Source organism: Sander lucioperca, chromosome 7, assembly GCF_008315115.2.
Source record: "Sander lucioperca isolate FBNREF2018 chromosome 7, SLUC_FBN_1.2, whole genome shotgun sequence".
Classification (NCBI taxonomy): Eukaryota; Metazoa; Chordata; class Actinopteri; order Perciformes; family Percidae; genus Sander; species Sander lucioperca.
The window spans coordinates 6,656,057-6,671,579 of record NC_050179.1 but is presented as its reverse complement, the minus strand read 5'-3'; the positions used below and the strand labels follow the sequence as shown (position 1 = coordinate 6,671,579).

General features: G+C 39.9%; 1 protein-coding gene across 2 annotated transcripts in view; it reads right to left on the bottom strand.

The window, feature by feature from the left end:
• The window catches only part of plxnb2b (plexin b2b), a 131,646-nt gene that overhangs the window by 8,136 nt on the left and 107,987 nt on the right, over window positions 1-15,523 (bottom strand). For both annotated transcript variants that reach the window (XM_031283361.2, XM_036002871.1), the window contains 9 exons: window positions 13,572-13,708; window positions 12,337-12,437; window positions 11,736-11,965; window positions 9,981-10,162; window positions 7,934-8,000; window positions 7,551-7,697; window positions 6,176-6,332; window positions 3,726-3,826; window positions 160-244 (listed from right to left, as the gene is read on the bottom strand). In XM_031283361.2, coding sequence (XP_031139221.1) covers window positions 160-244; window positions 3,726-3,826; window positions 6,176-6,332; window positions 7,551-7,697; window positions 7,934-8,000; window positions 9,981-10,162; window positions 11,736-11,965; window positions 12,337-12,437; window positions 13,572-13,708 — 1,207 coding nt within the window. The remainder of the gene's footprint in view (window positions 1-159; window positions 245-3,725; window positions 3,827-6,175; window positions 6,333-7,550; window positions 7,698-7,933; window positions 8,001-9,980; window positions 10,163-11,735; window positions 11,966-12,336; window positions 12,438-13,571; window positions 13,709-15,523) is intronic.

Sequence of the window (15,523 nt, the reverse complement as noted above, 5' to 3'; positions counted from 1 at the left end):
CATGTATTAGCATGTTAAATGAGAGTGGAGATGTTGACAAAAGCCCTAGGGAAAAGAAACAACGGCAAGCATTGTATTCTTAACTTCACACCTGATCTGTGCTCGTTTCAACAAGTGTGTATTTTTGTGTACAGTATGAGTGTATTAAGAGACACGTACGCTCTTCATGGTTTTCCTGGTTCTGGTCATAGTTCTGCTGAATGTGAAGCACGCTGGACAAGACTAATGTAGCGTTATCTCGCACCTGGAATGCAGATAACAGTCTTTTGTGAGACAGAAAACACACACAATACACACTTAATTCACACACAAGTTGAATGTAATAGGTACTGTGACTGAGGTCAGCAGTCTCTTTTAGTGCCCCAGAACTAATTCATAATCAATGCGATTGAGTGGACAGCAACAGTGGGTCTTTATTGGGGTATTTACAGGCCATTTTCTTTGGCATCAACCCATTATTGAACCTACAAATACTGTGATTAGCACTTTTCTGACACAACCAATGAATCAATGGCTGCAAGGCTGTCCTCTGTGAGTGTCAACAACTGTGACACATCAGCAGGTAGGATGAAATAGGAAGAGGAGTACCCAAAAGCAGGACAAGTAGGGGATATTTGCGAGTGACCTTTATTTTCTGAGGATCAATACAGTGCCAAGAAGATTTAGTGGCCTTCTGTCGCCATTGAGAGCTGACAAGAGCAAACCAAGTCCAGGCAATTTCAACTGGCTGGTAGTGAGGAATTAAAAATTGTAGGCATGTTGCTAAGCAGACGAAGGCTAACAGTAAAGGAAAAAGGCTATGAAGTGCTTTCTTGTATGTTTGACTTATGGACACACAGGTTTGCCACTCAGCTTGGCAAAAAGACTGGAAATGGGATAACAGCTAGTCTGGTTCTTTCCAACTGTAACATTATATGCCTACCAGCACCTCTGAAGCTCATTAGTTAAGAGCCAGGCTAGCTGTTTCCTCGTGTCCAGTCTTTGTGCTAAGCTAACTAACCAGCTGCAGCTTCTAATTTAACGGACATGAGAAAGTGGCTTCAATCTTCTCATCTAACTCTCAGCAAGAGAGCAAATGAGAATAATTGGCAAAATGTTAAACTATTCCTTTTAGAGCTGACAAGAATTAAGGAGAGGGGTGAGGTGATGATGCCTACAGAACATCACCAGGGCACCCAGGGAATTTATTTTTTCCAAAAATCAAGTGCACAGTATACTGCCAGATTGTTTTAATGAATGCTGGCATGTTGTTATCATCATGCAAGTCAGAAAAAAAACAGTTTTTACAATTTACCAATGTCTGCACATTGATTGCAGTCTTTCAATTATAAATAGCTCCCTGGAAACCAGCCATGTTCCCCAATCTTTTCAAACATGTAGTAGTCCAGCATCTCTCAGTCCTCAATTACAAAAAAGTACTTTATAACCAAATGTTGTCCTACGTGGCTCAAAACTGCATTGATGAAAAATTCTAATCTGGTTTTAGAGCTCTTCACAGTACAGAATCTACATTACTGAGAATAACTAATGACCTCCTTCTAGCTGCTGACTCAGGTAACTGCTCCGTCCTCTTGCTCCTAGATCTTACTGCAGCCTTTGACAACATCTCATTCACAGATTAAACCAATGGGTGGGGGGGTCTCTAGATCTGCTTTAAAATGGTTTTCTTCATTAATGTCCATAGCTCTTTAAGTGTCTCCATTAGCAATTCATCTTTTTCTCCTGCCCTTATGTCCTATGGCTTCCCCCAAGGTTCCATACTTTGTCCAATCCTCTTCTCTATCTAATTGCTACCGCTAGGCCACATTATTCAAAGTCACAACATTTATTTTCCTTGTTATGTGGATGATATGCAGATCTACCTCCCCCTAGAGCCTTATAACTACAACAAACTAACTGACCTTAATAACTGTCTTCAAGATATCAGATCCTGGATAGCTGCAAACTTTCTCCAGCTCAATGAGAATAAAAGTTGAGTTATTTTATATTTTATTTGGACCACAGCATGTGACCAACAGTATTATTCCTTATCTCGGCCCATTGGCCCCTCTGTGAAACCACATGCAAAAAATCTTGGAGACCTATTTGATTCAGGATTGAAGTTTGACAAACAAATCAAACCAGTAGTTTAATTACGCTTTATGCAAATATCATCCAAACTCAGGTCAATTCTCTGTACTTCTGACCTGTAGAAAGTCATCCATGCCTTCATATCCTCCCACCTTGATTATTGCAACTCGTTATATTTTCTTGGCTTGTTTATCCTGTCTCAAAATAGTTCAAAATGCAGCAGCAGAGCACATTACTCCAATTCTTGCCACCCTACACTGGCTGCCTGTTGGCTACAGAATTGATTTTAAAATCCGGATGTTTGTTTTTAAAGTGATAAATGGTTTCGCCCCCTCTTACATTAAAGAACTCCTTCCCTCATATGACACTGTCAGAGATCTGAGATTGTCTGACCAAAGACTTCTGTCTGTCCCAAGATCCAGGACTAAGTGTAATGGGGACAGTGCTTTCTCTATCGCTGCCCCACAACTGTGGAATTCTCTTCCTCCTACCATCAGATTCTCCCTCACTATCAAGATTATCAAGAGTCATTTTAAAACACAACTCTACTGATAGCTTTTAACTGTGCCTAACTTAAGCAGCTCAGGTAATTTTCCTGAAGGTCTGTGTTGTTACCACGGCTTCTGTGTGACCTGTGTCTTTACTAATATTAATATTATCGTTACCATTCATCATTACTCGTTTTTTTTTTCTCTTCTATTGTGTTTGTTTCCGTCTTTTGGTATTGTTTTCCTGTGTGTGTCCTGTAAAGCACTTTGGATCAACTGTGTTGTGTGTAAAGTGCTACATAAATTTTCAAAATTTTATTTGACTGGCGCTAAATTGTATAGACGTTAAGCATTTAGCCGTTTTGTGTTAATTAACCTACAAGAGTATCAATCAAAGAATCATATGATGTCCGTCAATTAGAGCCCGACCGATAAAGGATTTTTAAGGCCGATATCAATACAAATATTTGGTGATTTAAAAATCTGATATATCGGCCGATATATATTTAAAAACGAAATCCAGAAAAGCGTAACAAAACATAAACAGATTTCCCTAACATTAGTTATTTGTAGTTATTTATGAGTCCTCACTAAAATAATGATAATGCAGTTTAAAAATAAACTTGTTTGTGTTATTGTCACAACAGAACAGAGGAACATCAACATATATTAAAGTTCTGATAAATAAAATGTATAAAAATACAAACTTAAGATATGAAACGTAAAGGGTTAAACACGAGTGTTACCAACAGGGACGTTGTAGAGTGCCCTCTGGTGGACAAACTATGCAACGCCAACACTCATAACATGGTTGAAGGGTGTTTCGTCAGTTTTTATTTTATTTTTTAAATATTCATTTATCGGCCATTATAAATGCAGATACCAATAGTTTGGAACATAGTTTGGAACATTATCGGCCGATAATATCGGCCCGCCGATATATCGGTCGGGCTCTACCGTCAATGTGTAAATGTGCAGCATACATAGATTTCAATAGATGTACGGGCTCAGCCTCTGACTGAAATGGTGTGAAAATAGGCAACCCAATTCACATCCACACGCCCACATACAGCTATTTACTTCCCCTGTGCTTCCTCACATCCTTTGCTATTTTAAGGCTCCTTTTGGAGATGAAATATGTTTCATCAAAATTTTGTCAGTACTCACGTTATAGTGTGCCAAAGTGTTGATGCGCTTCCACCTGCCCTCTTTCTGGGAAGTTAGGTCCAGATCGGACAAAATCTGCCCTGTTGAGCCCGGGCGCCACTCTGTGGTGAAGGCAGGGAGAGAAAGTCAAATTATCTCTGCTAGGTGTAGGGGTACTGCATGTTTGGCAAATTGCCTCCATACTTCAAAGTTTTTTGTTCTTTCTTTTCAATATGATATTTATTTAATCATGGGTCACTGTTATAATGTGGTCTGAAATAAATCCAGCTATCCATCCTACTGCCTGCGCGGCTTTCTCTCTCCTGAGATGACGTGATGTGACACACTTGAGTTAAAGGTGCAATATGTAGTACTTACTGCTAGTGTTTAAAATAGTTACTGCAGTACAAATTCAAAATACTGGAGAGAGTCGTCTCCCCCGCCTCGTCCCTACACTCGAAGTTCACGTTGGTTGCCAGGCTGGTCGCAGCATCCACAACAATGTAGCTAGACGCTTGTCTCACATAGCCAGACATTACTTCACAGCACAGCGGAGTAGCTAACACACTTTTTCGGCTTAGAATTACGGTAGGAACTGCTAAAAACCCAACAACGTCGCCATCCTCTCCGCTAAAAATAACACTACCTTTCCGTCCTCTCCACCTGACTGAACACACTTTATTGGCTTAGAATTACAACAACAATCGCTAAACACACTGTAAACTCACGGCCCTCCCAGCCCCCCTCTCTTGGCTTAAAATAACTCACCGTTGTCGGCTACGGCCGCTGAACAGGCTACACGTTGTAAACAGCTGTGGCCCGCTTGCCTAGTCCTCCGGTAACATTAGCAGTTAGCAGGGTTAGCATGGCGGCGTTAGCCAGGACCAGTCGGGATCACTTTACTGGCTGTGTCTCAATTGTTTTTGCGAGTAACCAACTAGGGTACTCTATATAATTCAATGTGAGTACACAAATGTTGAAATTACATAAAATGCCCGTCCCTTGTAGCCGTGATAAATTAGCCTGAAGGTAATGCTTAGCTACCTGTTCAGGAGGAAATTAGCCAACTCTGCGTCCTCCTAACCAAGGGGGTAAGCTTTTCCTCGGACCGCGAACCTCCTATGGCGCCATTTTGATGCTACAAAGCGATCACCCCCTGTTAGCATCCCATTGACTGCCATTCATTTTGACGTCACTTTGACAGAGAATAACTTTACATCTGAAGAGTTTAAAGACTCTATTTGTCCATTGTTTATTTCTAAAAAAACACGACAATGTATAAAAGGCTCCATTACCTTGTACCTCACGTTATGGCTCCATAGCAGACGTTTTTGTAAAAATAGGCTAACGATTGTGTCATAACCACGCGACTTACTGTCGCATAGTAGAGGAATTACCGTATAGTACAGGAGAAGCGCGCAGGCAGTTTCGTCTCACATTAGCTGTTTAAGTGTAATTACTAATGTTAACTATCATTTTAGTTAGCAAAAATTAGCCTGTGCCTATATCTCTGTTGATCCTGAATCCTGCTTTCATGGCTGTACTAACGTTACAGCTGTAGCGAGCTGGGTTTACGTGTTTACAGCTATATCTGGCATCCCGGCCTGGCTGTCAAACTGGGCAGTTGATACCAACACACAGGCCAAAACACAAACAGAAATTCCGTCACGGAACGGAAATTTCAAAAGAAGAAAATACTGCCATTAGCATTGTTGTCAGAAAAGATAGTATTTCAACTTAGCACGTTTCCTTAATATATGATGACACATTTGGGGTCATTTTTGGATTTATTACAGTAAATATATTACATATTGGACCTTTAATTTTGGCTGAAGAAGTGACAGATCAGTATTTTTTGAATGATTTAAATCTATTTACTGTGCACCCCAACATTTTCAATTTAGAAAAATCTGACACCACTGCGGACTGAGCTCAACACCATCTGTGACACATGATTCATTTACAAGTACCACCAAATATAAGGGGGTTATCTTTCTGATTCACCATGAAAGAAGACGGATCTCTGCTTATCTAAAATGTATAAAAGGAATGAGATTTACAGCCTGCGTGGGAAAAAAATGGCTTTGATGTTGAAAAATGTCTATAGAGCTTTTGCCTTTTAACTCAGTCCCCAAGGTTTCTGACTACAGTAGCGAGCAAAACTTTGTTTAGAGATGAAGGCTTTCTTCATGTTGCGGATGCTTTTTTAAATTCCACAAACAGAGACAGAAAGAGAGAGAGAGAGAGAGATCACCTTCAAAATAATCTGTTAAATAAAGACAGAATGAAATACATAATCAATTATCTATTTAGACAAATGCATTGTGATTTAATTAAAAAGGCATTTCAGTCAGGACTAAATACAGTAACTTCTCAATTTTAACATTCTCGCCACTCCCTGTAAACATCATTCATCATTATTAGACCTTTTCTGCTTCAGCTCTTCCTCCTCTCTCTGGCCCTTTACTCACCCAATGTGACACTGTCGACCTTAGGCCGCTGGGAGTATGGCAGGTTCCTGTACACCTGCTCTATGATCTTCTCTTTCACCTGCGAGATGGTGTCACAGCTCAGCACCTTGACGGGCGTCACATCTGGACCCTCGCCCTGCACCAGCACCTGCAGGGTCTGTTAAACACACACACACACACACACACACACACACACACACACACACACACACACACACCAAGCACCATGTGAGAATACAGCATGTGCAATATACGTGCACCTACGCACACAAATGACAAATATGCAGAAGCACCCAGCCACCCACCCACCCACCCAGCCACCCAGCCACCCACACACACACACACACACACACACACACACACACACTGAGTCCCTCTGTCGGGATGTTGTCGTCATGGCAACCAGGCTTATGTAAGTACACACACACACTTTCTGTGGCAACACCTGAAAAGGACTCCTGTCACCTTGGCTATCTAATGACCAAGGCTCAGCGGGAGCAAACTCTGATCCACCTTGCCTCCCACATTCAGTCACTCTGTCAGAAATAACTAACTGACCATTTGACGGATTCAAACAGGGGAGAGGCGATAGCAACCTCATAATGCTGTCTGCATTTGAGGTGAATGGGAAGAGCACGCTGTGAATTAAAGCCAATAGGAAACACTGTGTCTGCCTGTGAAATCTAGCTCATCACGTTTTTTTTCTTCCTTCTGTAATTCAATCACAGAAGGCGATCCATCACGGCTAGACGTGTAATTCAGGCTAATTTGGTAATTGTCCTCGACAACGCCATTACCCATGGGTCTTTTTATTTGTGCTGTCTTTAACAGAAAACAGCTGTGTTCACATTAGTTTCCATTATTAAAACACGATACCAAAGCGAGACACACAGGCTATTACTGACTTCCGTAAGCTCCCCAAATTGATACAGAGCAGGTGCAGGTTGGAAGGTCGAGGAGAGGTAATGCAGCAGGCTTGTACTCTATACTTGTACCGACTTGTAGTACTTTCACCCGAGCCATGCATTTCACTGCTATATTGGAATGTGTTGCCTGTGTTGTTTTCGAGCCCAGAACATTGACACTGAAAATGGATGTCACACAAAAGCGGGGAGTCGCCTGGGGGGTTGTTGGTGGTTACCATGGTAACAGCACTGTGTGTGTGTGTGTGTGTGTGTGTGTGTGTGTGTGTGTGTGTGTGTGTGTGTGTGTGTATCACACTGTGTAGCTCATCAGGCACAAAACACCACGCAATCCCAAAGCAGTGTGAGCAGTTTTTCTGACATATTTAGTTTGTACGTATGTGTATGAGTGTTTGTGTGGGGTCTTTTTGTTTTTTTGTGTGCATGTGTGTGTGTCTGTCCGCTCATCTTACCAGGACAGAGTACTCTACATCGTCGCCCAACAGGCCCGTGTCGTTGAGGGTGTACTTGGCTTTCTTCACTCTGGCGTCAACCGGCCCTTTCTCAATCTGGTGCTTGATGGCTCGGAACAGTTTGTACAAGGGCTCGCCTGCAGAGTCCTAATACACACACATGAAGAAAACACACACACACACACACGCCATTTAGAAGTTGTCTCAGATGTTGTCAAGGAGCTAATTGTTGTGATTAGAAGTTTAGAAGACAGATAAAGACAGATAAATGCACATTATCAATACAGAGAACTAATGAAATTTAAGACTCTCTTTGACTCGAGGAAATGATTAGCTAACATATTACATCTGATACATTTTAAGTGACCATAAACTCATGTTACCTTCAAAAACTGGTAAAGGCAGATAGACATCCAGTTACACAGCATCCTCTCCACCACAGTCTCTGACCTGGAAAAACACATTAGATGGACAGTTTTTAATGTCATTGTAAGAATACAATTAATAAAATTCTGAATCCATAAGCTAAGAAACCCTGAGAAATAAATCACTACTTGGCCACAATAGATTTTGCTTATTGTATTGTATTATATTTGTCTTATGTGAGCTCATGAAAATGTTGAAATACTTCTTTCTCAAGCCTGTGCATCTACAAAATGTCAACAGGGGAAAATGTCTACACAGCTTGTCAGTAACAGGGTATTTTAATTCAAAAATCATGTCAGTGGTCACTTGACGGATCGCCCATTCTAATGTCACATATCCACTAGTGGCGCCTGTTGTTAGCTGCTAGCATGCCTAATTAGATGTCTTATATATGTATATAAGGGAGCTTGTGTTGGCACAATGGCCTAATCAGCATAATGAGCCTCTCCATTGGGGGATAATTAAGATGTGTACTTGCATAACAGCCGGTCACAGCGTGCCTAGGCACAGCAGACAGTTCAGATCACATAACCCCCTCCTAGCAGTGATGAGCGACTGTACTGTCAGACAAGTGGGTCTTGCTGAGGGGGGGGGCTGCCATCAGAGGATGATATGACCTTGACATGATCATTTCATTGGATGAGAGGGTGAAGAACAAAGAAAGCTAAAATTGGAGATTCTTTTCTGAAGGCTATTTACTTCTATCAAATTAGGCAGCTGAATCTTTACAGACGCCAATACACAGGAATTATGAGATGTTGCCCAGGGAGAAAACAAGGAGCAATTTATTTTATGCAATATCGGAGAAAAACATTTGCCGTATTTGGCAAGATCCTAAAATACCTATTATTTTGTTATAATAAATTATAACGTCATGCCAATCACAGTGTTATTTTAAAAATAATTTTTAAATGATGCACATCTAATTGTTGTAATGTCACAATTCTATCGGCAAAAAGAGCATTTATTAGTAGAATAGAATAAAATAGAATTTGGGTCAGGTTAGCTGCACGTGATTTATAGTTCAGTTGATGAGAGCTGTTCTGATTATGATTGAGAGCTGGATCGTATTCATACAATAAAACATTACACAAATATCATTTGTTTATTAGAAATGCCCATTAAAAAAAAATCATGGTTCAGGATTATGCTATAAAGCAACCTTCAGACAGCCAATATAATTTGACTTATGCATTCAAGGCAATCAAAAACAATATGGACAAGAAGAAATTCTTAGCCTGGTTGGTCAAGAGCTAGGGGAAGCTGAAGGGGAACAGCAAAAGAAGAATCACACAGCACTTTGTGCTTGGAGGAAAAAAACAGAAGGAGAAACAGAAGGAGGAGGATTGGAATAGATCAAGCAGCAGCCTGGCTAGTGATAGTGGACTACAGTAGTCAGTGCAAAATTCAACAGAAAACATGGCAAAAGACTGAAACAGTCCACCGCCTCTTGAAGTGAATCCCAGTCCTCCTAAAATGGTTCATTATACTGCTGCCAGGGTTTAGATATGGAGTGCTTCTGATTATAGAGCTGAGAAATAATGATATCTAATGATCTCAGGGCAAAAGTTGCTTAACAAGACTGCATCCCTGATAGCTGTATTTGGGACAGTGATCATTTGAAATAAATGCTAATGTCAGCATGCTAACATGAATGTCTGTACAATATCTAGTGCCAATCTATCCTGTAGATGTAGAGATATTTTACCAGATAAGTGCTACTTAAACCTGCTGATTGCGCTTAATGAAAGGTTTGGGATCACTAACGTCAGTAGGATTCATACTGAAGGAAACATGATTGTCTGTAAAAACTTTCATGGCAATCCATCCAATAGTTCTTGGCATATTTTAGTCTGGACCAAAGTGGTTGACTGACCAAAAGACCTACATTGCCATCCTCAACAGTACAGAACTTCTTAGATATTAAACTTGCCACTGTTTTGGCATTGTATCTGACTGCACCAGTATCTACCGAGCAGCAGCATTGAGTTGCTCCTCACTCACCTGCGCAGCATGAGTTTAGGGTTCTTGCTGTGGACGTATTCCTCCATCAGCTCCAGCAGCAGTGTTCTCATAATGTCGGTGTAGTATTCTAGTTTCCCATGCAGAGCCACGGTCAGCAGGGAGGCAAAGTACACCTTGGCCCTGGCGTTGAAGTCATGACTGCGCTCCAGGGTACGGATAAACTACAAACACACCAACACACATACAAGGAAACAGGCAAAAGACAAGCTAAATTATCATCCTCATGAAGCCCACACACATAAGCACACACAAGCACGCAAATCCAACCTAATGTGCTTTTAAATAATCAAAAGCCTAATGCTTGTGAAAACAATAATTATCAAGGTAAATTCAGTTCTGCCTTGTAAAATATTGTAGCTAAGAAAAGATACCAATCATTGGAAGAGAAATTGCCCACACATATTCAGTTAACACCTCAGAGGTTGTTTCTGTGCCAGCAATATTTGAATTTTAGGAATCTTCACACATCTCCTCTGCTATATTTTCTGCTTCTCACTTCCAAAACTGTACTCTGCTAACTAAGACATCACAAAGTCCTTAAATCAATTGAAGAGAGCCTTCATAATAGAGATGAAGGGCGTTACAGTGTATTGACTTTGGTTATGGCAGATTTTAAAAGCTATCATAGATGTAATTACAAGTGATTATGATTTTACCTTTTTACTATTATTAGCAAATCCTCTGAAGAAACCAAAACCAATAATGCATATATCCTGCTACATTTTAGGAGGATTGCCTGCGTGCATAGCCACAGCCTGATATAACTCTAGGCTCCGTGCCATAAACCTCTATTGTGGTCCAAATACTGTTACAGCACATAAAAGAGCCATATTGCTGCATACTTCTTCATTATGATAAGGCAACAAGGCTAGTTTAATTTATTCAGAAAAAACGTCACAACTGTATTTAGATTTCTGAGTAGCTCCAAATGAGAGATGTCACTGCACATGCTCACAGACGTGGTTCAATATTGACGTTGCTTTACTAACTTGATGAACTGATAGAAGTTTGTTAAAAATATAAAAAAAAAAAAATCATGCCAGCCTTATATTTTACATCTATTTACTGTATATAATATATGTTAAACTTAAAATGATACATGTTTCAAGAAAACAAGGTATTTTAAAGAACAAGACAAAATGTGTACGGCCATGCTAGCTGCTAGTTGTCCTGGCACAGCAGTGCTTTGAGCTAAATGCTAAAGTCACAATGACAATGCTAACATCTTGATGTTTAGCAGGTACTGTACGCAATGTTTTTTTTCCTAGAATGGTATTCTTACCCTTACCCTAACCAACCTCACTCCCCATGCCTTAACCTAACCAACCCAACCAACAAAGGCAATGAGTACTAGTCAATCGGAGGCAGAGTAGGGCGGGAGATGACTTTGCCATCCTAGGAAACTAAATTCGACATACTGTACATCAATGTGCCCAGTTTAGATAAGCGTGTTAGTATGCTAGCATTGGCTAATTAGCACTAAACACAAAGTACAGCTGAGGCTGATGGTGTTGCAGGTATTTGGTCATAAACCAAAATACTGAACAAATGTTTCAACCTGATTATGGCTATATGTTAGTGGATCATCAAAGTTATTAGACCTGCCCCCACTGCTAAAAAAAATCCTAAAGGAAACACTGGTTCAACACCTTTCCAACGCTGCTGTAAACTCTGTGTATGCAGATATTATCAGTCTGTGACCATAGCTGATTCACTCATGTACAGTATAATTACATTAATGAGGAAGGTCTTTGAGTTCAGGAGGTTGGAGAACTGGTTGAGTGCCTGAGTCACTGTGGCCCGTCGAGCCTCTGGGATGTTGAGCTTTCCTGTGATCATCACATCATTGGCACCGTCTTTCGAGGGCAGGAAGAAGACACGGTCGGTGTAGGTTTTATAGTCCAGGAATGGGATTCGTCCCTCGCTCAGTTCGTTAGTGTGGTCCTCCATCTCGATCATCAAGTCTGCGAGATCAAAACAATTAAAAAAATAGTACCTCGTTCCTTTTTGATAAGCAGCTTTTCTCATTCTTGTGCTGCTTCTCTGTGTTGAACATTATGTTATGAGAGGCAGAGAAGGGAGAGCTTTGCCTGGAAAATAATTTCAGCTGTGAAAGATTGTTTTCTATTACAGTTACTGCAAAACTGCTCCTCGTAATGATGATAACATGATGTTAAGCAGGAGAATTTATTTAATTCACTGCAGTACAATACATCCAAGAAATGTAATTTAGAGCTATGAAGCGCTTCATTACTTTATAGCTTCTTAGAAACATTGATCCTTTGAGGGTAATCAGCGATATTGCTGAGCTTTTGCATAGCTGCACTGTTTGTACCTGTGAATTCTTTCTTGCAGCGATCCCGTACGCTCTCTTCCAGATTCTCAAGCTGATGTTTTACCTTCTCGTACTCCCTCTCTGCCTGTTGACTCTTTCTCCTGAACAGATTAAACACAAACACCTCATGCGTCATGAAAACAAAGTTTGGGAAAGGAAAGGATTTTATCTTCTCAAATAATTTCCAGTCTGAGTCAAAAGAGTCTTACAAAAATATCCTGTTATGCCGGTATGACTCAGTCACTGCGGGTTTATTGTTCCTGATGTATACGTTTTATGAATATTTAGCACGAAGTGAGAAAGTTTAACTGATCCATCATCGCCTGTGTTTTTTGGAGATCCTCTAGGATGCATAGACTGAACTGGTCAAATTAAACGCAGTATTTATGAGGAGGATAAGCTATAGTGTTTTGTAAATAGGCCTTGAATGTATTTTTTTTAGCTTCTTATTATAGTTGATTCTATAAAATTTTATGTATTTTTATATTTACTGTTTTCCTTCATTGTCTCTTTGATGTGTTATTTACTTATCTTATTATATTTGATATGTCCCTTACGTTTTCTACTTGACGTTTTCTTTAATGGAGCCTCCCATATAAGCTTTTCACATGTTTGTTCTTGTCTATTTGTATTTCTGTTCCGTTATTTGAGTTTATAACAGTTTGTTGTAAAACTGGGAGTTACACGTCTCTGACATCTATTGACCCTGAACATAAGTAACATCCCCTTCAGCAAACATGCAAGCCCAATGTTTGGCACTTCAATACTTTTCTACATATTGGGTTTTTACAAGGCCAGAAGAAAAGGAAAAAAAGTATTTCAAGGAAAATGTATCTTTGCAATTATTGTTATTATTTGTACACAAACTGCAGAGAGGATCTGTGGGATAAGTGGGTAAAGCCAATTTCGAAAAAACACAAGGATAAAGGGTTCACATGGAAAAAGGCTGGGGTTGGGAACTACTGGCATAAAATATATAAAATATTGCAGGTTTGTAAGTTTAGTTTTAGCTGGGTGATGTTTTTTGCTAAACAAACTACAAAAAATGCTTTTCTTGCAAGAAGGTATTTAAAAACAGTGGAAAAGAATAACAGTTAAAAAGGCCTAAAATTAGTGTTATGTGACATTTAACTGTGAGTTCAAGAGGTTTCTACAGCTTTTCTACTCTAAAAATACAATTAGAAGTAGTTAGATTGTTTTACAGTGTACTGTTAACCTAAAATAGCCTAACTTACCTGTAGCAGTAGACAGAGATAGCGATGATGAGCAACATGGGCACAATGACAGCAGGGATGATGATGTAGAGTGACAAATCATTCTTCTTCTCATACTGTACCGAGCCGACCACCCACTCCCCTTTCCCAAACTTGATCTGTGGATAAACACAAAGAGAGAGGGAACCTTATTATTTGCACAAGCTCTTGACATTTTAGCCAGAGATTTATTCAGGTAGGTGTCGATGGTAAAGAATTGAAAGTGTTGGAGAGGAAACTAGGACAGAGGGGAATCTACATAATTGCCCACAGTTCTGCTAAAGCAGCTGAAGGACCTTTCAGTATTTCTAAAGTGCTGGGGCTATGTGCAAGTTGGTGGGCCAGAATTAACTGAACGAATGTGTGTTGAGTTCGACACTTTATAATCAAGCTTTTTCTATGTAGGTATTCTGTACATATTATAGTCTGTTGGTGTAACGTTTTCATGCAGCACACAGTCACAGAAATGTAGTCTGGATCGACGACAATTCATTTTTTAAAGATTTTTTTGTGGCATTTTTTAGGCCTTTATTTGATAGAACTTAGATGTGAAAGGGGAGAGAGAGGGGGAATGAACCGCAAGTCGGAACCAAACCCGCGGCCGCTGCTGCAGGGACTGAGCCTCTGTATATGGGCACACACTCTACCAGATGAGCTACCCAGACACCCCAAATTCATTTACCGGATAATCGTCGGAACATCCGCCAGATGTCCCTCGCCTTGCAAAACTTGGTCGGTTTCGGGAAACATTAACAAACTTCGAGCTAGCAAGCTATTCGCTGAAAATGGCAAGTTTTGAAGAAAATTTGGATTGTGCAACAAGGCAGGCCTGCTTGGTTCTTTCGGGGAATGGTTGTAAAGATTTACAAAGAACATGTTTATGGCATTTACTATCTAACTGGGACGTTTTGGGACAGATTGGTGGGGATTTGCTATGGACAAAATACACATGGTGGTACACTGGCAAGAGCAAATTATGTTAAACCATGTATCCAGCTAATTTAAATAGCTCAAGTTACTGTATTGTGTCAACAGTTAACTTCTTTTAATATTGTATGTGGCGTTTTTCTTTTGCGGGGTGCAAACGATCCACTAAAACAAGTTCCTTCCTGAGACCAATTGGCAGATCCACCGTTGCTGTGTCTGGATCTTAGCGCCGCCCAAGATGATTGTGATTGGTATAAAGAAATGCAAACAACCCAGGCCGTTTTTTTGTCGTATCCAGAAGTTTATGTGTGGAGGGGCCAGACCTTACTCCACAGTGCTGTGGAGATAGGTCTGGCGAGACTACAGAAATTAAACACTAGCTCACTTAGAGGAATTACCCAGAGGAGAGGTTACAGAATTCATCACAATTGTGGCTAAGCTATAATGAAATGTAATTATAAAAGGGCCTGTAGCTACATGAAAACTGTTCAACCAGTGAAAAAAATGGGGTCCCCAGATGTATAAAAGACACGCCTAGAGAAGTACAGTAAAGATTCATGATGCATGCCTGCTCTCATCTGCAAGTCTGTGTATGTCTATATAAGTACATTTACTCAAGCAATGCACTTAAGTACAAATTGGAAGTACTGGTACTTGAGTATTTTCTCATCATGCCACTTTATAATCCCATTTTACTACATATTTTACAACATTTTAGAGGGAAATACTGTTCTTTTTACTCCACTAGAGTTATCAGCTTTGGTTACTAGTTACTTTACAAAATAAATATTTTTGCATACAAAACATATTAAGAGCTTATAAAATATGATGCTTTATTATAAATTAAACTATCTAACAGTATAAACAAGTAGCGCTGGAACAATATGTCAACTGACAGACAATTAATTTGCAACTAATAATCAGTCTAGTAATTTTTTAGGTAAAAAGGGAAAACATTTCATGTTTTCAGCTTCGCAAATATGAGGACTTGCTGCTTTTCCTTAATT